At 46.4% G+C, this 23,125-nt stretch overlaps 1 protein-coding gene across 1 annotated transcript in view; it reads right to left on the bottom strand.

Annotated features, from left to right (window-relative positions):
- ITGB5 (integrin subunit beta 5) overlaps positions 1-8,028 on the bottom strand; it is a 111,828-nt gene extending 103,800 nt beyond the window's left edge. The window contains exon 1 of the mRNA XM_065876736.1: positions 7,914-8,028. Within this exon, the coding sequence (XP_065732808.1) occupies positions 7,914-7,983 (70 nt within the window). The 5' untranslated portion in view covers positions 7,984-8,028. The remainder of the gene's footprint in view (positions 1-7,913) is intronic.
- Positions 8,029-23,125: the final 15,097 nt, after the last annotated feature.

The following is a 23,125-nucleotide window of genomic DNA, read 5'->3' as shown; positions in this document are numbered from 1 at the left end:
TAACTGTCTGCTTCTTCTTTGTCACTAGCAGTGAAAATCCTCAGCAAGTGGGTGACGCAGGAAGCTGCACCGTGTCACCCCACACTAGAGGGAACAAATACCATTTGGGATAATAATGGCAGCTGGGATGGAACCTGAGGTGCTAGGAGGAAAGGCAGGGCAGCTTTGGGAGCCCACAGAGGGCAAGAATGATGGTTTTCCCCAGCCAGAGACCCCAACCTGAACCCTCCCCACCAGCCATCGCCCTGTTGGGACCCCTGCCTCATACCCCTGGAGCTGGGGGACCACAATCTCACTGCCAGGCCTACAGCAGGACCTCCTGGGTGCAGTAATGGACTCAGAACACATTTTCCAGAAGAAACAAGCTGGGACCAACCACCATGCACGCCTCATTTCAGGAGGTAGAGTCTTTTCCGGGTCCCAAACACTCACCAAGAAGGTCTTAGAATCCAGCCCACGGGGGAAGTTGGGCTTGCCTGCCTCCTGCCCGCCTTGACAACCCCCTTTCTCATTGTAAAATGAATCCACTCACTTGGAGACGTTCAGATAGATACTTTTTAAAACACCTTTTAAATAATGCCATTTGCAGCAGCAACATGGATGGTCCTAGAGATTGTCATACTGAGTAAAGTAAGTCAGACAGAGAAAGACAAATATCATATGATATCGCTTATATGTGGAATCTAAAAAAAGGCTACAAATGAACTTATCTACAAAACAGAAATAGAGTTACAGATGTAGAAAATAAACTTATAGTTACCGAGGGATAAGGGGGGAGGGGAGGGATAATAAATAAAACAAAATATAATAAAATTAAAAAGCCTTTTAAAAAAGAGAATGATGGCAGGAAAAGTTTCAAAATGCCAGTTCCATGTTTTGGTCTAATCTCCTTACTGGAATCGCTTTGCTGTACAGCAGAAATAAACACAACATTGTAAATCAACTATACTTCAATTTAAAAAAAAGATATTCCCCAGAATACTTAGCTTGAAGTATTGACATTAAATAAATAGATGTGGATAACTGAAAAAAAAAAAAAACTCCTTACCTGTCAGAAACCACTACCTGAGGGGGTGAAAAAAAATCAAAACTAGAATGAAAGTGACTTTTCTTCTGCTCTCCTCAACCTTATCAAATACATACTCAGGCCCTTGTGGCATGTCATTTGCTTTGATGTATAAAATCATTTCTATAAAAATAATGGAACTGCAGAACCCTGGAGCTAGAAATGCTTTAGCATAAGCTCGTCAAGTCACCTCATTTTACAGTTGAAAACATGAGAAAACAAGAGTGACTTGAAAGAAGGAGCCCAGTCTACAAGTAAGCGGTCGGAAGGGGCACTGGGGCTTCCCTGGTGGCACAGTGGTTGAAAGTCCGCCTGCCAATGCAGGGGACACAGGTTCGTGCCCCGGTCCGGGAAGATCCCACATGCCGCGGAGCGGCCCGTCCGGAGCCTGTGCTCTGCAGCGGGAGAGGCCACAACAGTGACAGGCCCGCATACCACAAAAAAAAAACAAAAAAACACAGAAGGGGCACTGGTCGGCAAGTGCCCACGTAGGGTACCTGCCTGGGGATCCCTGCACCATCCCAGACGCAGGCCATGTGACCAGTGAGCTCCAGGGTCCTCTGGAGGAGAGAAGTCCAACAGGCCCTCAGTCAGAAAGGAATTTGAGATTGGATGTCTCATTTATGTCTCTGCCCTAATCAACATAAATTCACAAACACCGCTTTCTAAATAGCAGGGCCTCATCACTGAGCTCTGGGACCTTGGGTCGGGGTCCAGGTTCACAGCATTAAGGGCTCCTCTGTTCTGACCCATATCAGACTGGGCTCTGGTCGTCTGCTTTGTCAGCCCCAAAGACCTTGGACGTAATCCTGAAGAGGCTCCAAGGATGTGACAGGCATCTGGTAGGAAAACATACTGAACAACTATAAAATATTTGTCATCCTTAATTGTTTCTGTTACTCTTACATATTCACATGCAATAGTAAAGTAGTTTCCCTGCACTCAAAATGATTCCTCTAAAATCACATTGCTATCATCTGTAGTAACTGTAAATGGAAAGTAACCTTTTACAATTGTATAAAAATTAAGAATTTATTTTAAATATAAAAACAAAACTAGGTTGCTGTTGGGACACATTAAAATTCAAGAAACCCTGTTCTAAGCATGTCCCAAACGCCAAGCACCGGACTAGGGGATGCTAGAGATACAGAGATGAATGACCCAGGCCTTGCTCCCCAGGAGCTCACAGTCTGCCAGGGACCAGGTAGCAGCCAGGAACTCAGGGAACCAGAAGCACAGACTGTGTGCTGATATGAGCCACGGTGCCAGCCTTACTCCCTCTGGCATCTCTCCTCTTTCCACCTATTAATATTTCAGTAAGCTTAGATTTGGCTGGATGAGTCACTTGGCACCAATAGCATTTTGAAAGGAAGGAAGCAATGAAAAAAACGTTAAACAGCTGCAGTTCACAAATGTCAGAGTGTTGCGTCTAGGTCATGGTAATAGATGCTAGCGGCCCAGACAGTGGCCACAACTTTTCTTGGTTACTGTTTGCACAGTGACCATTCCAGCTCAATGTCAGCTGCCTGCAGCCCTTAATGTCTCTGAAGCCAGGGGTTTACTGCAAACCATCATCTGAAAACACTGTCTCCTTCCCAAACTCATTGACTCATCCTTGCCTGTCAACAGTCATATCCAGGCAGCCACCATGTCCGGCCGATTCTGCCTTCAAGATGCGTGAAATGTTTCTCCTAATCCATCCCTTCCTGCCCGCACCCTCCTCCAGCTAGGTGAGAGAAACACAATCCCGAATTACATTTTACTCATTGTTTTCAAGACAACAGAAAATAAAAACATTTCATTATTCTTGTTTGGGGTGGGGGAAAAAAGTGGTAAGGCACTGGAGTGCCTCTTCCCATGCCCTGAACCACAATCCCCACGTGTGACAAAGTCTTTCCAGTGCTGATTCTAGCAATTAAAGAGTCATCAGTCTAAAGATGTTACCATGAAGTGTAAATACGCCCTAGGAAGGATCTGTCTTGTTTATATCTTTACTGTCTTTCTGAACAGCAGACATCTGCAAAAACACGCGACAATGTCGGCTTTACAGATGTGACTTGGTTTTTTTAAAACACCAATTCAAATCCTAGAATACTACGTGGCTTTAAAACAGAATGTGCATGCTCCCTATTCCCTGCATACTGATATGAAGCCCACTCGGATATACTTGTCGCTAAGTTAACAGAAAAGGCAAGGCACAGAACAGTGTGTTTAGTGCCGCCTTTCAATAAAACTGGGGGAGGGAGATTTGTAATAAATGTACAGAAAACACTATGGATCCATAAGAAACTGACAGGGATGGTCTGTGCAGGGAAGGGGGTGTGGGCAATGTCCCAGACTAACGGGCAACAAGAATGGAAAAAAGATCTCTCACCCTACTCTTGTTATGCTTTTAAAAAGTATGTGAATATATTACCTATTCAAAAATTTATTTTTAAAAAGACAACTGGGGACTTCCCTGGTGGCACAGTGGTTAAGAATCTGCCTTCCAACGCAGGGGATGTGGATTCGATCCCTGGTCAGGGAGCTAGATCCCACATGCCGCAACTAAGGAGCCCTGGACTTTCGTTAATAATAACATATTGATGTGGTTCATTAATTGTAACAAATATGCCATATGAATGCAAGATGTAAATAATAGGCAAAACGGGAAGTGGGGCATACGGGAACTCTCTATACCACCTTCTCAATTTTTCTGTAACTAAAATTGTTTTTACATGTTTAGGAAGTTGAGGGTTTTAAGGTCATTGAAACCATGGTAGGAGTGGCCGGCCGGGGAGGACTCAACTGAGTACCAATCATTGTGTCCGTATCAGGGACCTAAAGGTAAGTGAGACCCGGCAATTCACCACGTAGCAGATGAGGCAGCCCCCAGTCTCTCTAACAGACAGAATATGCTATGAGAGCAAGGGAAGGAGAGGCCAACTCTGCTCCATCTGAGGGATGCAGACAAGGCTTCACAGAGGACGGGACATTTGGGCTGGAGTCATGGGCTGAGGAAAAGGCTTTCCTGGCACGAAAGATCCAAGTACTTGTTCTGTCACTTATTGGCTACAAGTCACTTAACCTTTCCTGGCCTCAGCATCTACCTGCAAACAATTCCAGGGGTGGACTAAATGGCCTCTCTCATAGATTCCAGCTCAAAAAATCTTGACACACTCAAATGAGTTCTCTCCCTCACACGATGAATGTTTCCTCCTAATAAGTTACAGGCATAGTCCCTGACCTCAAAGCTAGTTGGAGGAGGAGGCAAGGAGGTGAGGATGGGACACTCCGCCTCCAACACACACACACAGTACCAAGACTCGTGTTCATCCATTCATTCAACAAGTATGAGTCAGGCACTGGTCGAGGCACAGAGGATACAGTGTCAAACAGAACGGACAAAGCTCCCTGCCCTCACGGAGCTTACGTCCTGGTGAGGGGCACAATGCTCAGAAGAGAGGATGGACGATAATCCAGATAAGGAAGTACATTAGATGGTGATAAGTGCTAGGGAGAAAGATCGAGGAAGGCAAGGAGACAGGAAGAACGTGGGGCAGGAGGCTGCAGCTCTGGCTGAGCTGGAGACACTGAGAAAAGGCTGGGGGGTGTGGGAGCGGGGGTGGAGGCAGCCCGCCTGCAGGGAGAGCATTCCAGGCAGAGGGAAGGCCTGCAGCTGAGCTTGAAGACAACGAGGCCCTCGGTGCTGGACTGAAGTGCATGAGGGGAAGTGGTGAGAGGCACGGGGGGCAGGGGGCGTTCATGGAGAGTCTGGCAGGACACTGGCAGGACTTCCGGAAGCCACTGGAGGGTTTGAAGCAGAGCGACACGATCTAACTTGAGTTTTAACAGGGTCACTCTGAGCGAGAGTTGAGAATAACTCTACAAGAGACAAGCAACCATCTCTGAAAAACTCTGGGGGGCAGTGGGGTAGGGAACTAGCCTGGAGCAGGGGAGGGGCACTCTACAGCCCTGCTTCAAGCATCCGCCACAGGGGAGGTGTCAAGGCCTGTCTGGGAGCAAACTTTTCACCACGTGGCCCAGTAACCAAACCCTGCGTTCAACAGAAGCAGCAGCCTCACCAACAAATGGGCACCTGTAAATCAAGTGTTCCTTTACATTTAGAAAGGCCATTAATCCCATTCCAACTAGAAAGAAAGAAAACACACCACAGCCCTCCACCCCGCCCCGACCAACTGATAATACCTGTGAAGCGACCCCACCCCATTAACACAGCTGCACACCGCCACGTGAAAGGGGCACCATCGTTTAAGTACTGTGTAATCGTCCCACACGATGTTAAAACTTCTCAGAATGTTTCCATGAGCTGGCTGGAGGAGAAAAAGTAGTTACCAGGGTAGGCAGGCACAAAGGGCCTTCTGCCAACTACTTAGATATTTTAATTCTCCGTTGCCTCAGTAGCTAAATAAGCATGGAGAACAAGCAGGAGAGGAATACTAATTAGAGCTAATTAGGCCCTGCCCTCTTCTGCCTCAATCCCCTTTATTGAAAGTCCCCCTAATTCAAGGATGATGGCGCTAAAGTGTAAATACCTAGGGTAAACAGCAGCCGACACACCAAACCCCCTGTTTGCATTTCTGAACCTTTGCCTGGTTACCTGAGGAGGGCTGCAAACCCAAGGCCAAATTCCAACAGCCCCAGCGTAGACCACGGAATCATGGGGGGAGGGAGTGCTGCCAAGAGGAGTGCAGTAAATAGGATAAAGGGCTCTCCTAGGATTTCCAGCATTCTAGCATGCAGGACATTCACCAGAAGAACATTTGATTTTTTTCCTTTTAATAAACAATGATAGCAAACGTGACTCCAGTTCCACAGCCCGATCAATGCCACACTCCTCCCTCCTTCTTAGCAAAGATCAAGGGCCTCACCCCAGAGAAACCCTTCCCTGGTTATGTGGGAAGGCCACATCTTCGGGTCCTGTCTGGAGGCCCTCGGCAAGGGGATAATAAGGAGAGCAGATAACCCTGGGATGGGGGCTGTCAGCCTGCCAGGGACTTGTTTGAAGTGAGCCCCCTTAAATTAGAAGTCTATTTCATGCTGGATTAAACACACAGATGAAAGATGTATACAAACTTTGAAAAACAGAAATCACAACGCAAATGGAAAATAATGTATTGAAAGAATTATTTGCAACTGGAAGTATTTAAGGTTTTACTAGAATCAGAATGTCAAACTGTAAGGAAACTAAGAAGTCATCTCCTTCAGCAGTCCCCAAACTTGGATTTCACAGATTATTAGGATCATTATGATTTAAAAAGAAAACAAAAAGAGAAGGTAAAATGTATATAGGACTGCCAGACTTTTTCTTTTGCTCAAAATGAAAACCACTCTCTATTATCATTACAAATTATTAAAAAGTTTTCCCACCAAAAATAAAAAAGACATAATTTCAAATTAAAGGACAGTCCTTGGGAAGCAGGGGGCTGTTGGCAATGATATACTCCTGTGTGTGACACAGGATACATCCTTCTCTTTGCCTTTCCCTGGGGACCCATGAAAACATCAGCAATGGGCACTGGTTGCCAGATGGGTGTTTGGAAACCGGTGATCTACCCCAAGCTCTGGAGTGAAAAAAGAAACCTGCTACAGTAATAAGTTTGAATTAGGCCTTGAAGAAAGTTTTTGTTTGCCTAGACCTCTCCTCTCTCTCAGACAGAAACCTCCACTGCCTTCATGTAAATGAGACACGGCAGGGGACAGTCCTTCCCTCCCTCGCAGCCAGACATTTGCTTCACGAGAGCAATCAAAAATCTCGGGCTTGAAAGTGAATCGAGCACCCCAACACAATTATCTCCTACGGGGAAAGGAGAAAGTTTGGAGCTTCCTGCGTTTGGGGGAGGGGGGATGGGATGGCGGTAGCTCATCTGCCCGGCAGCCCCAGCGCCCAACAGAGCATCCCTCCGCTGTGGCCTCCCAACTGCCACATCCAGCCCCCTCCCAACTCCGAAAACTTAAAGCAGGTAACTGAGGGCTCCTCACGCAGCCGCCGACCCCGGGCAGTATCGCGCGAGTGCAACTGCACACCCCCTGCCCTCCGTTCCAGAATCAATCCTCCAGAATTAAGGGAGTGTGCTGCTCGGGGTGTTTGTAAACTCCGGGATAAAGCCTGGCAGAAGGAATCAGACTGGGAGGTTCCAGCTGGGGCTTGGTTCCCAGGTGGGGCTGTGGTTTGGGACGCGGGTCTCCCCTCGGGTATGCGAGGGCTTGGGGGAGGAAAGAGGGGGTTACATCTTTAAAGGAACGCGGCTGGCCTAGGCGCGGTGAAACCCTAGGATTCGCTACGAGGGCCTGAACACCAGCGGTTCCAGGAGACTAGCCCTCGGGAGTAGTAGCCCTGGCCCCCACGCTTTGGCTCCAGCGAAGACTCCGGATCACGCGCCTCCAGCTGCCCTTCGTCTCCCCGGGACCAGGGTACCGGTGGCATCACTCGTCGCCTCCAGCAGCCCGGCCGTCCCCGGCCGGCCACAAGGGCCGCTTTGTGCCGGGAGTGCAGAACCCAGATCCCGACGCGGGGCTGGCGGCGGCCCTCCCCGCGCAATGGGCGCGGGCGCTCGCGGGCTGGGTCAGCAGACGGGCAGGGCTGTTTACTCAGGAAGGCTCCTCCTCGCCCGGGAGGGGACCGGAGGCCGACGACCGCCCTGCGGGGCTGCGGCGGGCCGCGCGCGGGGTGGCGCACGCAGTTCGGAAGCCCCCCACCGGGCCGTCCCCAGCGGCTCGCCACCTGGGAGTGCCCCGAGGATGCCTCTCACCTTCAGACAACGGCCCGGGGCCCTGCCCCTCCGAGACGCCAAGGGCGGCTCCGTGCGCCACAAAGTTTCTTTGCACCGCCAGCGGCACGGCTTACCTGGGAGCCGGGGCACGAGCGTGCAGAGCCCGAGGAGGCAGGCGTACAGGGGCGCGGGGGCCCGCGGCATGGTGGGGCGCCCGGCTCAGCTGCGGCGCGGGCGGCGGACTCCGCGGGGACGTGCGGCCGGGGCGCGGGGGCGGGGGGCCGGGGGCCGCGGCCTGGCTGGAGGCGGGGGCGGCTGCGCTGGCCCGCGCCCCGCCGCCACCATCCCTCCCGCAGCGCTTGCCGCCGAGTCCCGGGGCCGCCGCTGCGCCGGCTCCCCGGCCGGGACGCCCGGGGTGTCGCCGCTCGGGACGGTCCCGGCGGGCGGCTCTGTGCAGGGAGGACTCCGGCTCCTGGACGCACCACGGGCTGAGGCTCCCCCGCGCGCCGGTACACTGTGCCCGTCGCCTCCGCCCCTTCCCTTTTCTTCCTCCCTCCGGCCCGCGGGGCTCCACTTTCCTCCTCTCCTTACTCCTCCCCTTCTCTCCCCGTCCCGGCCCCCGCCCGGCTGCCACAAGGTCAGCTTACGGCGAGGCGGGGCGGGCCGAGCTCCGCCCCTCCCGGGGACCGGCCAGCACGGGAGGCCGAGGGCATCCAGGTGGAAGTTGCTTCCGGCGCACCTGGCGGCCTGGGCAGGGGTCGAAATCCTGGGGTAGCGTCTGGCCCTGCTTCCCTAGCAGCTACGGGAAGGGGGAGGGGCACGCTCCACGGGCGAGCCGAGATTATACTTGGGGTTGCTGGATTTAAGGAGAGAGAGCGGGTCCGGGGCGGGGAGCGGGGAATCGTGCCGTGGCAGTCTAGTCCTCTCGAAGCCGCGCTCGCCGGAGGGACGGAGGCACCGGCCAGTGTTACCGCGAGGCGACGTGCTCTGTGGGGAAGTGAGGGCACGTGGGGCGTGGAGACACACACAAAACGCACTTTTCCCTCCCTCATTAAAGTTTTGCCCCTTACGCGGATTCGAGACTGGCCAATAGTCACTATTCTGCGTTTTTCTTCTGTCGATACGCTGGCGGTTTCCGTGAAGCCGAACAAATAAACTGAAGAACAGATGCTCAGGTTTTCACCTTATCCTTTACACCTGAGCTGGTTCTAAAATTGACTGTAAGGGGCGGGGGTGGGGAGCTTCCCCTAACAGCACGTGCAAAGCACCAGGTGGGCTTGGGCTGGGCCACGATGAGTGGGTTAAGACTGGAATGGTGTATAGGCAGCAGGAGAAGAGGCAGCCTTCATGTACCAATAGAAGGAAATAATAGTAGGATGCCTAACACGTACAGTACAGAAAGCACACAGCTAGCCAGGAACTGAAATGTAAATACTTACCTTGTTAATTCACAAAATCCTCCCCACAACCCTACTGTTATCCAGATGAGAAAACTGAGGCACAAAGGGGTTAACTTGCCAGGAGAAGTGACAGAGCTGGATGCATTGTCCAAAAGTTCAGAATGCTTCGACTAAAAACAGAAGCAGTAAGCAGTAAAGAGAAAAGTGATCTGAACTTTGCACATCAGGAACCAGTTGGCAAGATGGCTCTGAGTGGGCAATTAGTTCTAACTGCCCAGATTAGGGAGCCGGAGTTTAACTGTGCACTCCCACCCTACACTCTACCAGGGTGGTGCCCTACTGCCAGAGAAAATAAACTTCTCCTTGTGGCATCGTGTGCATAGAGGCCAAGCTCCAAATTCCACTTGAAGGACAGTGTTTTATGCTTAAACTCCATGGAAGTGTCATCGTACTCTAAATATTCCCCACGTTTATTCTGATGGAAGAGTTATGCTTGTCCCTAAACATTTTCCAGTAAACTTTGTGCTGCAGGGCCTGCCCCAGGTTTATCTTGGGTCTTTCTGCCTTAGCAGAATGGCCTTGCGGCTACTTTTATCCAAGCTTGAGAGGCAATGATTATAACTAATGGGCAGCCGGTGAAAGAGTTTGAACTGGGAGGTGTCAGTGCCAAGTGGTGATTTTAAGACTTTTCTGGTAGGGATGTGATGGATGGATTAGATGCAAGGAAAGTTAAGTTGCAGAAACTGGGTAAATATTGCATTGATAAGGACAAACAAATCTTGCATTTATCAAGCATCCTCTAAGTTTAGGCCTTGTGTTGTCTGATCTGTGCATCACCTTCCCCAGCCCAACATGGCGCTTTACTGTTCAGACCCAACACACACCCCTGTTTACCTGGACTGCACCTGGAAAGTGCTGCAACCCAATCTGCCCTCCTCCTGTCCCACCTGGCGGTTTCCAACCTGCCCAGACCTGCCATAAACAGCTGAAGCCCAAGTGATGACAACATTCTTCCACATTCCATTATCTCGGAACTAGGCTGGAGAGGATAGACGGCTCTTCTAATTCCTCCCAAGCTTTTGTTTTCTGGTTTGTGGCTTTTTCTTGTCCCGTCATCCTTCATTCTTTGTACTAAGCTGGAGAGTGGAAGTGCCTCTTAAATGCTTTGACTTCCTCTGACTGGCAAAGTCAGCGTGCACTGATGGCCTCCATCGGTGCTTCCCACAGCCACTGGCACAGTTCCCTTTGTGGCTGCCTCCACAGCATCCCATTTCTGATCATTGCTGAGCTTCTGGGCCCAGAGGAGGCTGCCGGTTGCACTGAGTTTGCATCTCAAGGTTTGAACACAGATAACCCAGAGGAATTTTATGTTTCTTATTAGTTTTAAAATAAGATTAATTCCTCAAAAAGTTAAATATAGCATTACCATATGATCCACAAACTCCATCTCCCAACTCCCAAAAGAATTGAAAGCAGGGCCTCAAACAGATGGTTATACACCCACATTCATAGTGGCATTATTCCCAGTCACCAAAAGGTGGAAATAACTCGAATATCCATCAACAGATGAATGGATAAATAAAATGCAGTATGTACATACAATGGAATATTATCCAGTCTTAAAAAGGAATTAAATACTGACACATGTTACACAACACATATGAACCCTGAAAACATTATGCTAAGTGAAATAAGCAAGACACAGAAGAACAAATACTGTATGATTCTCTGTATAAGCAAATTAATAGAGTCAGAAAGGATCAAAGAGGTTACCAGGGGCTGGACAGAGGGGCAAACAGGAGGTTATTAGTTAATGGGTACAGAGTTTCAGTTTGGGATAATGGAAAAGTTCTGAAAATGGATCATGGTGATGTTTGCACAACACTGTGAGAATACTTAATGCCACTGACCTGTACACTTAAAAATTATTAAAACGGTAACTTTTGTGTTAGGTGTATTTTACCATGATTTCAAAGAACATGAAATCGGATTAGTTAAAACTTTGCTATTTCATAATTCAGATTTACATGCTAATTCACTCGCACGACGAGTAGTCGTACTGTGCAATTCGATCTATAATCCAGGTCAAGAGTCTTTTACTGATACATAGTTGCGATGTAATATGCAGGGGAAAAAGGTGGAGGAGGAAAAGACAACAACCCTACAGTATTCACCTTAGTTTAGGGAATATGCTTAATGTACTCTGCTTTTAATAGTCATGCCTGGGGTTTGTCACAGTGCCGGAAATGAATGACCCTGATGACGGAATATTATAAAATTCTTTTGCAGCAATTGATAGGGCTATGAAACATCTATACAATTTTCTTTAATGTTAATTTTCACTTTTTTTTTTTTTGGCCACACTGCACAGCTTGTGGGATCTCAGTCTTTTTTTTTTTTTTTTTTTTTGGATCTCAGTCTTTGACTGGGATTGAACCTGGGCCACGGCAGTGAAAGCCCGGAATCCTAACCACTGGGCCACCAGGGAACTCCCTAACTTTTTATTTTAAAAATATAAAATTATATTCTTTTTTATAGGAAAATGTTCTTTATAGGTTTTTCTCCCCCTATGTGACGTGGTGTTGGTTAAGAAAAAATACTCCCCATGACAGCCCTCAGAGTTTGCAGCCCGTACAGGACGGCCAAGGACAGACCTAAAGGCACCATCCACATAATGGATGAACACAGGAGATGGGCAGATGACAGGCCATGGTGAGCACAGCGGGTTCCATTTTGGTGAAAATAGCCTATTATGTTAACTGGCATATAGTAGATCTCTCAGCAATTTTTGTTTGTTTACTTTGGGGTTTATTTTGGGGACATCGTGGTCATGCGACAGCTGAGACGGGTGGAATTTCATATTGAGAGACAGAATACAAAACAAGTCTTGATGGAAATTTTCAACAATGAGGAAAGGTGTTTCTCTTTGTTGTTGCTTTTAATGTACAAATGTAAGTCATAGAAATGTACCATTTCTCTGAAGCTAAGAAGCACATACAAACATTTTAACCTTATTTATGGAGCAGCTAGCACACCCTCGATAAATAAGTCATGTGCTTTCAACCTCTCTACTCATAGAATTATCAATTTTGAAAACGCTTATGAATTATTATATCTTTCTGTAACCAATTTTCAAAGGTTAGTTTTGAAAATATTTTTAAGATTATATATTCTGGAGGGAATATATGTTTTCCAGCTTTCATGAACTGAAATATTTTAAAACAGTGTCCATTAATAAAATTACAGTAAAAGTTGTGATATTTTTCAATGAATTTTGGCATATGTTTTCCTTTTTTTTTTTTCCTTTTTAGAAAACTTTTCTTTAAAATTGCCTGTAGAGCTTAGACCCAGAGGAGACTGCTAGAGTCTTCCTCTAAATGCCCCTTTTCCACTCTGGCAAAACCATTACAATTTGTTTCTCTTTTCCTAGAAGTTATCTTACACCACCTAAAGGGCACAGATGCTTTTCCAGTTATTTAACTAAAAAGTACAATGAATGAAGACAAGTACACAGACACACTCACACACACATACCCCTTTTTAATCATATCTAGAGACTTCTAGCGTAAACACCAGGAAACGAGTGAGTAGGGAATGGGGAAGGAGCACAGAACAGGTATGGTCCATGCAGATGTGGCCTGGGAAGAAATGCCACAGAATGAGGGGAGCGTGATGGGATAGAGGGAAGTGAACACCATAGACGTTGGCAAGGATGATATCTGAAGAGCAGAAGGAAGCGGCGGGAACTTGGGAATGCTCTTGGAGGCTGAGCTAGCATTCTGCCCTCGGCCACTTGAGTACCACTTTTTTATAATCCTCCTTTTCACCTACAATCCCCTCCGTGTCACCCCCCACTTTCATCTTGCCTTTCTCTTCTGCCTTTTCTTAGCTCTATCAGTGGTCCTTCAGACAATGCTGGAGCTAGAAATTCAACAGCTTTTCAAAAGGTAGGACAAGCTTCTGACCCTTACCCCTTTCTGGGGGCCAGGTTTGGGGGTGTGATGGGGGGGTGGAAGCTGAGCAGCTTGCTGAAGGACCAGGTCTGCAGAAGTCAAGGGCCAACAGGCCCGCAAAAAGCCTCCAGCCCGGGACCCAACTTCGGCCTGTGTACAGGGGCTACTGCACCTTTTGTAGACTATAGCTCTTCATATTTAATTGCTAGTAGAGAAAAACTATAAATCTGGACTCAGAAGAATTCAGTTCCGGGCCTCAGTGCTATCAACTAGCTGAGCAGCCATGCAATTACCTGCCCCTCTCTGGACCTCAGTTTGCTCAGCTGGAAAGCAAAGGATCTGGTCCATGCCAGAGCTGGCTCTATAATTACTGCTTGTGAACTCAAATGCGTTTGGCACTTGGCAGCAGGCTCTGGTTTACATAACCTGTTCTACCAACTAAAAATTGTCCTTCAAAAAACTACTGCCCTTTAATAGGATACAGGACTTAGTTGAACACATTCACTATGTGGGAAGATTGTGAGGGCCTGTCTCGAGAGTAGACTCTGAAAATGACCATTTCACCTCTTTAAGGGATGTCCCAAGGAGCCCCCATCAGCTCCCTGGCTAATCTACTCTGATTGTTTAATCATCAATCACAGCGAGTTCTTCATTCCATGTAACCTAAGTTCCTTCTTTGGTAGTTTCCACTTCCCCAGCCTCACTGGAGATAGGCCACTATCTGCTCCAACATTTCAGAGACGATACAATAAAACACGATGCCTGCAATACCCACCAGAGGTTCCTCCGAGGGTCAACTCAGTATTCAGACACAAGCCTTCTAGAGGCCACACTTGGCTTTAAAAGTCAGGACAATGTAGGGAGGAACCACAGCTGGCCAGCCTGGCAGCATTGAGTTCATCTCATGGGAGTTCTGCTCTCAGTCTAGCATAGCAGTCAGCTCAGGTGCAGGAGCTAAGAGCCTCGTTGCTCAGGTGTAGGCCCCTCCCCAGCTTAGAAGCCATCATATTTTGTAATATAACTCTAGGAGTATAGTTTCCGGGTTCCTCACAAAGACAAGCACAGTTCAAAAAGTCCCCACACTCAGAGAGAATGGAGTCCAGCCAAGTATTTATAGTTCAATCAGGTATTTACAGTACAAATCAATGCTGTAAAACATACCTCATTCTCCCCATTTGGACGCTGGGGCTTAGAGAAGGGATAAGTGATAGAGCCAAGAGCTCCTGACTCCAAGGTCCACAGTTCTTTCTGTTCTATCACAGCTGCCTCATTTTGAATGGAACTCTGATCTTCACTATGACTATGACATAGTCTTAATTCGAGTGTACTTAAAAGAAATATATCTTAATATTTTCGAAAGTGCAATGTTTTCTCATAATTGGTCTTATTTGTGATCATTTCAGAAAATATTTACATGCAGGTTAAATTAGCAAATACATCTGAAAATACCTGGCACACAGTAGGCATTTAATAATTATTTATTGAATCTGCCTTGTACTTCCTAAATTGGGTACCCACCTGATTTCTTAGGGTAACAGCTTTGACCCACTATTCTTCTAAGTCATGTTATGTTATACAGGGTGGCCATCCAGGGGCACAGTGGACCTTTCATTACATGGAGCCCCATGCTTTATAGCTACCCTTGTAACATTCATCCCCAAACCACAATTAACAGCAAACGCAGGGCCTTTTACCCTTAGGTCAGTAGGCTGAAGTGTAGTTAGCTGTGGAGATCTGTGACTCCCCAGACTACGGCACCCAAATCGTGTTTTCCAAGTGTAGCTGAAGGACAAAGCCAAGCCAGACCCAAAGCAGGATACCTGCAAAGTATAACTTGAGATAGCTGGGCTCCCTTCTTCCAAAGGGGCCAGGGAGGGCATTGCAACTGTCTCCACACAAGAAGGCAGAACCTGAGTGAATGCCTTATTAGGTATAGCTGTTCAGCCTTCTCTTCAGAAAAAGCAGGTAGGGCACACAGTTGGTATAACTGAAAGATCAGCACACCAGGAACCAGATGACCATGCAACACACAAGGCCCTTCAGAGCCTGGCCCCAACACGCATCCTCACAAACACATTCTCACCTTTGCACATCGTGTCTCTTCTCCATAGATGGTCATGTTCCTGCTCTTTCCAGCTAGTAAACTTGACTCCCCTTTCCATACCCAGCTCAAGCCTTCCAGAACTGATGTTCATAGAACGTTTTCCTCCATGTTCTCAAAGGGCTTGGTCCTTCCTCTATCAGATGAGTTGAATTTGAAATTACTTGCTTATGGCACAACTGACTCTCTGACTTAATTGAGAATTAAGAGAGTAGGCACTTAAGTATCTGTGGGATAAACAACAAAGTCCTACTGTATAGCATAGGGAACTATTAATATATTCAATATCCTGTAACAAACCATGATGGAAAGGAATATGAAAAAGAATATATATGTATATGTATAACTGAATCAGTTTGCTGTACAGCAGAAACTAACCCAACATTGTAAATATAAAATAAATTTAAAAGAAAGTATTTGTGGAATGCCTCATATTTTAAACAAATATTTATTGAGTGTATACTCTGTGCTAGATACTGCTCTAGGTTAGGGATGGAATTGTGATATTTATGCAGAATCTTGAAGGGTGACAAAATGTTGTAAGGTAGAGGGAGGGAGAGGACCAGAGACGGGATAGCTGTTCCCAAAGCACCCATTTCCTGGTCTTCCTGGACATGGAGCTCCCTTATATTCCTCTGTCTCCCTGGGTGTGTTGGGTGTAGTTATGTGGCTAAGTTCTAAGCCAATGTGATGTGGAAAAAGATGAGAGGTGTTAACACCAGACCTGACCCATAAAATCTGTCTTGCGTGATCCTCCGTGCTTTTCCCTTTCCGGTAGATTGATGTAGATGAGTGCAGTATGACCTTGAGAAACATGTTCAAAATGAGGAAGCTGTAGCAGGAAGGAGCCTGGATCACCACGTAGAGGAGAGCAGAGGGCTCATGAGGAGCACCCAGGAACAAGGACAGATGTCTCCGGACTATAATGCAGTCCACCGTCCAAATGTCTATTTGTGTTGACCCTGCTGGGGTGTGTGTCTTGTTTTAAGCTTGAGACTTAGAATAATACCAATAGAAAATTTTAAAAGATTAGTGTAAAATGATAGACATTCTATTATGGAATAAGAATTACGTACAACTTAGAGGGTATTGTATAAGTTAATTCCTCTCAAGAAAATGGTAACGCTGGTTGGTTAGGGCTGGCTAAGAGAGGCTTTCTGTTATGGACTAAGCTTAAAAACAAAATACCTCAAAAGTGACATTACAAATAGACATTTGGACAATCGACCCTATTATAATCTGGAGCCTTCTCTTGTTTTGCCCTAATTCTATTCTTTGCTTCCATAGTCCAGGATATTCCTTGCTCGAGGATGTTACTTCACTGAAATAGGGCCTTCATTCTTTCTTGTTTTGTTGAGAACCTTCTACATACCAGAGAAATAAGACAGAGGGTTTTTCTCCAGAAGCTCAGGAGCAGAGAAGGACTGGCTGATAAAGGTGGTACTAAGCAGGGGTGGGGGTTGGAGGTGTCCAGTGTCAACCCAGCGGGGCCTTGGACCCTGTCAGGAGGTTATTGTTTCTAGCATAAGGAAAGAAGCCTCAAGGATTCCTCTGTCACCACATATGGGCAGGATACCACAGCTGGGCAGAGAGAGAATGGAGAGACTTTTCATTAGAGAGAAACTGAAGGCCCCGCACCCAAACAGAGAGGGAAGCCACAGCCACAGCTGGGGCCATCGGTAATGCACAGCAGGCATTTTGCAGATGATTTTAGATGAATTACTTTAATGGAGAGAATATGTTCTGAAATCTGAACAATGACGTAAGGACAGAATTTTTCATTTTGGGTAATAAAGGCCCATTAACCTATACGCTCCAGGAAGATCTGGCACCAGGCCTAGTAAATATAGGACACTCTCGGTTTCAAATATATGTCTCATAGTCTCTACGAACCATTGAAATATCCTACATACGTTAATATTTTGGCATTAAATGACAGAGGGCTGTGCTAATTACTACCCATAAAACTTTGGGCAAGTTTCTTGCCTCTATTTCCCCAACTATTGAACAAAGGTAATAATAGTATTACCTCACAATTATTGTGAGAATGAAAGGAAGAATTGTGCCTGGCCTATATTAAATACTCCATAATATATTAACTACTATTATTATTGTTTTTTCAAACTGGCTGTCATCTGGAAGCAGGAGAGAATTCTTTTATTAGACCACATGTTCTGATTGTGGGCTCAGAAAATGTTCCTGAGCCAGCAGGAATAATGAAGCCTTTGTGGTTTGCTCCAAGCTTTGTCTTTGAATAAAAGTGCACACATGTCACAACCTGGAGCTTGAAGAAAAGCTCCCCATACTGTGCCCCAGGGCTCTTCCCAACCTCATTCTCTAAAAAATCCAGCCAGACCTTGATCACCTCATAAAAGCTGATGATCTTAGAAATCTCCCACTGGTGGCATTTTTTTTTAAACTTAAAATGATGAATTTTTCAATGCAAATTGATTTATCTTCTTTTTTATTTTGGAAAGCCATTAAATAAAACATTGATTATCTGAATAATTGTACCAAATTTTATGCATCATTAAGATGACATTAACATTACTTCAATTCTTAAGTTATTATAGGGCCACTGGAAAGAAACAATGTATGATTCTAATGATCCAGTAAAAATTATGCAAATGTGCAACAAGAGTGAACTGATAACATTCATGTTTCCCTGGCACAAGAGCAAGGAATGAAGAGACCAAGAAAAAGTCAAGGGGGAATTATTTAGAATTGTTGCATTAAAAGTGAATGATTTCCAACAAGGCTTTTAAAACAACTGTCCCACTGGAAGTTGGGTTTTTGCAAGCCATAGGAGACAGCACCACCTACTGGCTGCAGAATTTGCCCAGCGGCTAGGAAGAAGGAAGAGGGTGGTGGGTAGTTCAGGGGTAAAATTGCCCCTTTGGTGTTGATGCCACCTGGACGACTGACCTCCTCCTCCATAAGGAAGCTCAGAGACCACTGAAGCTTCTTATGCATAATAGATTCCTGGTTTCTAGAATCTCTGGGGAAGGAATGGGAAATGATGTGATCTGGGGCTTGACCTCAAGGAGCCAAGCCGCTGGTCGAGAGTAGTGATTCTCAAACTCCCCTGCGCATTCGAAGCACTTGCGGAGCTTAACCCAGCCGGATGCTCTAGACCAATGAAGCGCTCTGGGATGGGACCCAGGCATCAGTGATTTTTAAATCTTCTCAAGTGACTCCAGTGTACAGCCGAGACCTGCTGCCGTCGGGGCAATGGTCCATCCCCAGCTGGTTTTACCCAACGTTGACCTCAGAGAGCATTCAGGCTGAAGCAGAGATCAGCAGAATGACACGTATGTGCTCCTGTGCTGTCTGAGGGCAGTGATTAGAGGATGCCTCCCTCAAGGTCAGAGAGGCTCCCGCGGGAGTGTCCACACTCCACTTTAAAAAAAAACAGCTCAATTGAGGTATATATACAATAAACTGTACATATGTAAAGTCTGTAATTTAAGTTTTGCTATAACCGTGGTAACCTTCACCACCATCAAGATAATGAACATTCAAGATTGAGCTGGAAGAGTCCCGCTTTATACTGTTTCATAACTATTTAATATTCTATGCCAGGCATTGTGCTGGGTGAGAAGGAAACACAGACTTACCATGCAGGACCTCTTTACCAGGGAAATGAGTTCCAGGACCCGGCTGACATGAGTGAGGCGATACTTCTGCTTGAGAGGGCTGTGTGGAGAAGGGGAGGATTCGAAAAAGCTGGTCAGAAGAGATGGTGTTTTAGCTGATCTAGACAGTTGGAGGTGTTTATTAGGCAGTTGAAGGAAAGGGGCATTTCAAGTGCAGGGCACAGCACAGGCAGAAACATGGAGGTAGTATAAAATAGATAACTAATAAGAACCTGCTGTATAAAAAAAGTAAAATAAATTCCAAAAAAATGGTGGTAGGAGGAGGTGCCATGTTTAGGGAACAGCAGGTATGCCAGTGTTAGAGCACTGCGGGGGTAGTGGGAGTGGGGACGGGGGAGGAGAGGCAACTCTGGAGCACTTGAGCCACAAAGAGTCTGGCTTGAATCTCTGAACTTGATTCTCTCAGTGGAGAACCCCTGAAAGCCTTACGCAAGGGCGTATCATGATCAGATTCACATCTTAGAAAGTTCATTCTGACAGCCCTGCGAAGTTGCAGGACAGTCAGTTAGAAAACCTTTGCAAAGGTCCCAGTGAGCGGAAGCAAATGAATTACACGTCCTATTATGTAAGATCAAAAGCAACTTTGGAGGCAAAAGCCATTTTCATAAATATTACATATATACATATTTGGAGCATTATTTTTATTCAAACAATAGCAATGAAATTCACCCAAGAATGGATGTACTCTGGTCCATGAAGCCCAGAGTTCTGTATGGCCCAGGACCTTTGAGAAGTGATGGAAACTGACATGGTGTAGTGCAGAGGGCCATGAGAGAGGTGGGACTCTTTAGAAAAGAGGTTCAGGGACTTCCCTGGAGGCGCAGTGGATAAGACACTGTGCTCCCAGTGCAGGGGGCCCGGGTTCGATCCCTGGTCAGGGAACTAGATCCCACAGGCATGCTGCAACTAAAACTTTGCATGCCACAACTAAGGAGCTAGTGAGCCGCAACTAAGGAGCCCACCTGCTGCAACTAAGACCCGGTGCAACCAAATAAATAAATAATTTTTAAAAAAAAAAAAAGAAAGAAAAGAGGTTCAAATAGCCTACTTTTAGCACTAAATCCAGAATCATCTTCAAACGTAAAGGAGGTAACATGCAGGTCAGAACTAGAGACTGTGATGTCAAGTTACAGTGGTCAGCCAATTTTAAGTTATGTCTTCATTAATTCTGTTAACCTATTGATTGCTGACTAATATTTTTACTGTGGGCATTAATAGGTCATACGAGTTTCTTTTATTATGTTCACCAGCTAGCCTTGAGAACACAAGAGTAATCACAAGCTGTATCAGTGAGGATGCTTCCACCTGCAAAAACAGAAGCAACTACTCAAACTGTCCTAATAGTAAAGTCCAGAGCCTTCAGGGATGGTCTGATCAGAGCACCAGCTCCATTCTTCCATGGTTCTCTCAGCTTTGCCCTCCTCTATGTGTCAGCTCAGCAAAACTGAAGCAGTTCGACGCCTCACATCCTCAACCTCGCTCTCCAGAACGAGTTTCTCCTCCTCCAAGCCTCCTACCAACATCTGAGATTTATTCTAATCATATCCACTTGTGCCATATGCTTGCTAAGTCAATCACTGGCAAGCCGGCATGGGATTCCACTGATTGGCTTGGGCCAACCAAGGCCTACATTTGGAGCTAGGGGTCGGATCAATCCCACCCAAAATGCTTGGTTGCTTCAAAATGGAAGGGTTGTGGGATACGCCTGGGGAAGCAGCCAAAAATGTCTATTCCATGACAAAAGAAAATTACCTTGGGTAATCCAACAGCCCCTAATGAGCAGATGTTAATCAATTCGGTTTACCATGTGTCATGTCTGCTATTGAAAGTGAAACTTAACTGCTATGTGCATCACCCAGAGTCCCAAACACAAGGGAGGACACCATCTATTAAAGACACTTTATTTGTTACTGCTAATAGTTAACAGTCAAGAACAAATAATAACAACAAATAAAAATAACTTGCAAGGAGACCAGACATTAGACATAAGCAAGGATACTACTAACATTAAAGAAAGCCTGTGCTGGAGGTGGCTGCCCCCATTCTTAGCTCTGTGTGTGTGTTAGTGACCACGGCTAAGGCTCTGTCCCCAGGGAAGGCTGAGGCTTTGGTGGAATACCTCTGGAGTCTGTATCACGAGGCTGAACATTTGGATCCAGAGCACAAGCTCCCTCTCTCACCATGAGCCGGTCAGAATGTCTACAATTTCAAAGTGACTTCAAGCTCTTGCTCTGGGGGCTCTGTCTTCACATCCTCTCCTAGGTTCTAAATCTTGGGTAGGGCATGAATTAGAGGAAATGCCCATTTGCTCATTGAGGAGGGGAATCTGAGGATGAAGGTGGGCCCTGGGTACCTTCTGCCTTACTCAGCCTCCAGCCCAGCTTCCTTCTACCTCTGTTCCTCCTTCTCCTGGTCACATTTTTCCCCACTGACTCCCCTACCTACCGGCATTTCAAACCCTCTAGAACGTACCCCTGCAGAGGACATTTCTAGTTCAGGCCTTCTAGTTGACATTAAGAAGGCCCTGGATTGCCAGTAACTGCTCCCAAAAAGCTAAGAGACCTGTCTCTTTTTATCTGTCCTCTTGATTTGAACCCAGGTCACAAGCTTCTGGCAGTTCAAGGGTAATGAAATCCCTACATTTGAGGAAAAGAAGGAGCTTCCCTGTTTTAACTTGCCAGAGAATGAACCTGAGCATCTTCAAGGATGGTATGTCCTCCCATCTCCTGGGACCTCCACAGCTGATGTGTCAGAGTCTCCCAGAATACGTCACTTATCTACAGGGTATCAACTCAAAGCAACACTCTTCTAGACTCTTTCAGGAGTGAAAAATCCTGGGGAGCTTCCCTCTAGATAGATAGAATGATTACTGTTGCACGGCCAGGAAAAAAAAAACCTAACTATTGTACTGATTGGAGCAATTCAACTGTCTTAAGTATAGATGCTTACTAATAGCATCTATGTGCATTTAATTTCATAGGTACTTAGTTAGCAAACAAGCTGTATTCATTGCAAACAGTCACAACTTCCATTCAGAGAGGCTGGATGGAAGAGAAATACCAAAGGCCAGACCTTCATGGCTGCTCCCTTCTCCATCAGTCTTTGAAACACTCAAAATAAAAGCTCATACGTTGGGTTGAGGGGCCATGGATGGTTCCAAATTTTTACCGTTCTAGACAAAACGAGAGAGAGAGAAAGAGAGCGGGAAAAAACTCTTAGAAAAGAAGTATTCCAACAGAAACATATGAGAAAATTTAGGTTCATAAATGATTAACATTATTGTAATTAACACAATTTGAATACTATTATTCAAATTAGAACCCATCGTGCTGTGTTCTTTATGCATTTTGGCTTATTTGATATTTACCCTCTGAGGTAGGCTTCATTCTAACCATTTCACAGATGAGAAAACAAACCCAGAGAAGTCAAATAACTTGTCTGAGATCACACAGCTCGTAGCAGGAAGGGCCAGGCTGTGAACCCAGGTCTGTCTGATTCTAAATCCCATGCCTGCTCAGCCACTAAAGGGCTTTCTTCAGAGGTTATACTTGAAGTAAGGGCTCCACTGTGGGAAAGGGAGGTTTGAAATGAGTTCCATGGTTAAGGTTCACCTCATGTAGGAACAAAGGGAGGTCCATCTCGGCTCTTGCTGGCTAGACCCCGTGTCCGACCCCACACGGCGCATTTCCTGCAAGTCATCCCTTCGTGCACGCATGGAACACTTAGATTCCATGACTGAAGGAAAGCTGATACGTAAAATCAACCGTGGGATTTCAAACTAAAAATAAGTCAGATTTTCCCAGAATATTCAAAGTGCGTTAAGATCCACAAAGGATGACCTGCTCACCTGGGCCGCCTGCAGAAGCAAAGCTCACACACGGGGAGTGGGGATACTGTGCTCCCCTTCCCCGGCCCCTCTACCACCCTCCTGGGTCCCCCTTCTCTTTCAGCCTCTTTATTTTTCTTCTCTCCTGGGGATACCTCACCCCTCCTTCTTTCCCTTTCTCCCCACTCTTCCTCTTTTAAACAAGTCATTTCTCTCCTTTCCTCTCTTCTCCCCCCTCTCTCTTCTCTGGCCACATTTCCTCTCCCTTCTGTCTTGTCACTCCTCCCCAAGGGAGTCCTCTCTGACAGGCTTTCTCCTTTCAGTATTTCATTTGGTCACACTGAGCAATGCCAGCTACGATTCTCCAAAACAAATCTAACAAGGACAAGTTACTTGCCTTGAAAGTCCTC

Source organism: Phocoena phocoena, chromosome 4, assembly GCF_963924675.1.
Source record: "Phocoena phocoena chromosome 4, mPhoPho1.1, whole genome shotgun sequence".
NCBI classification, from domain to species: domain Eukaryota; kingdom Metazoa; phylum Chordata; class Mammalia; order Artiodactyla; family Phocoenidae; genus Phocoena; species Phocoena phocoena.
The sequence above is the reverse complement of the archived record's forward strand: the minus strand, read 5'-3'. Positions and strand labels throughout refer to the sequence as shown.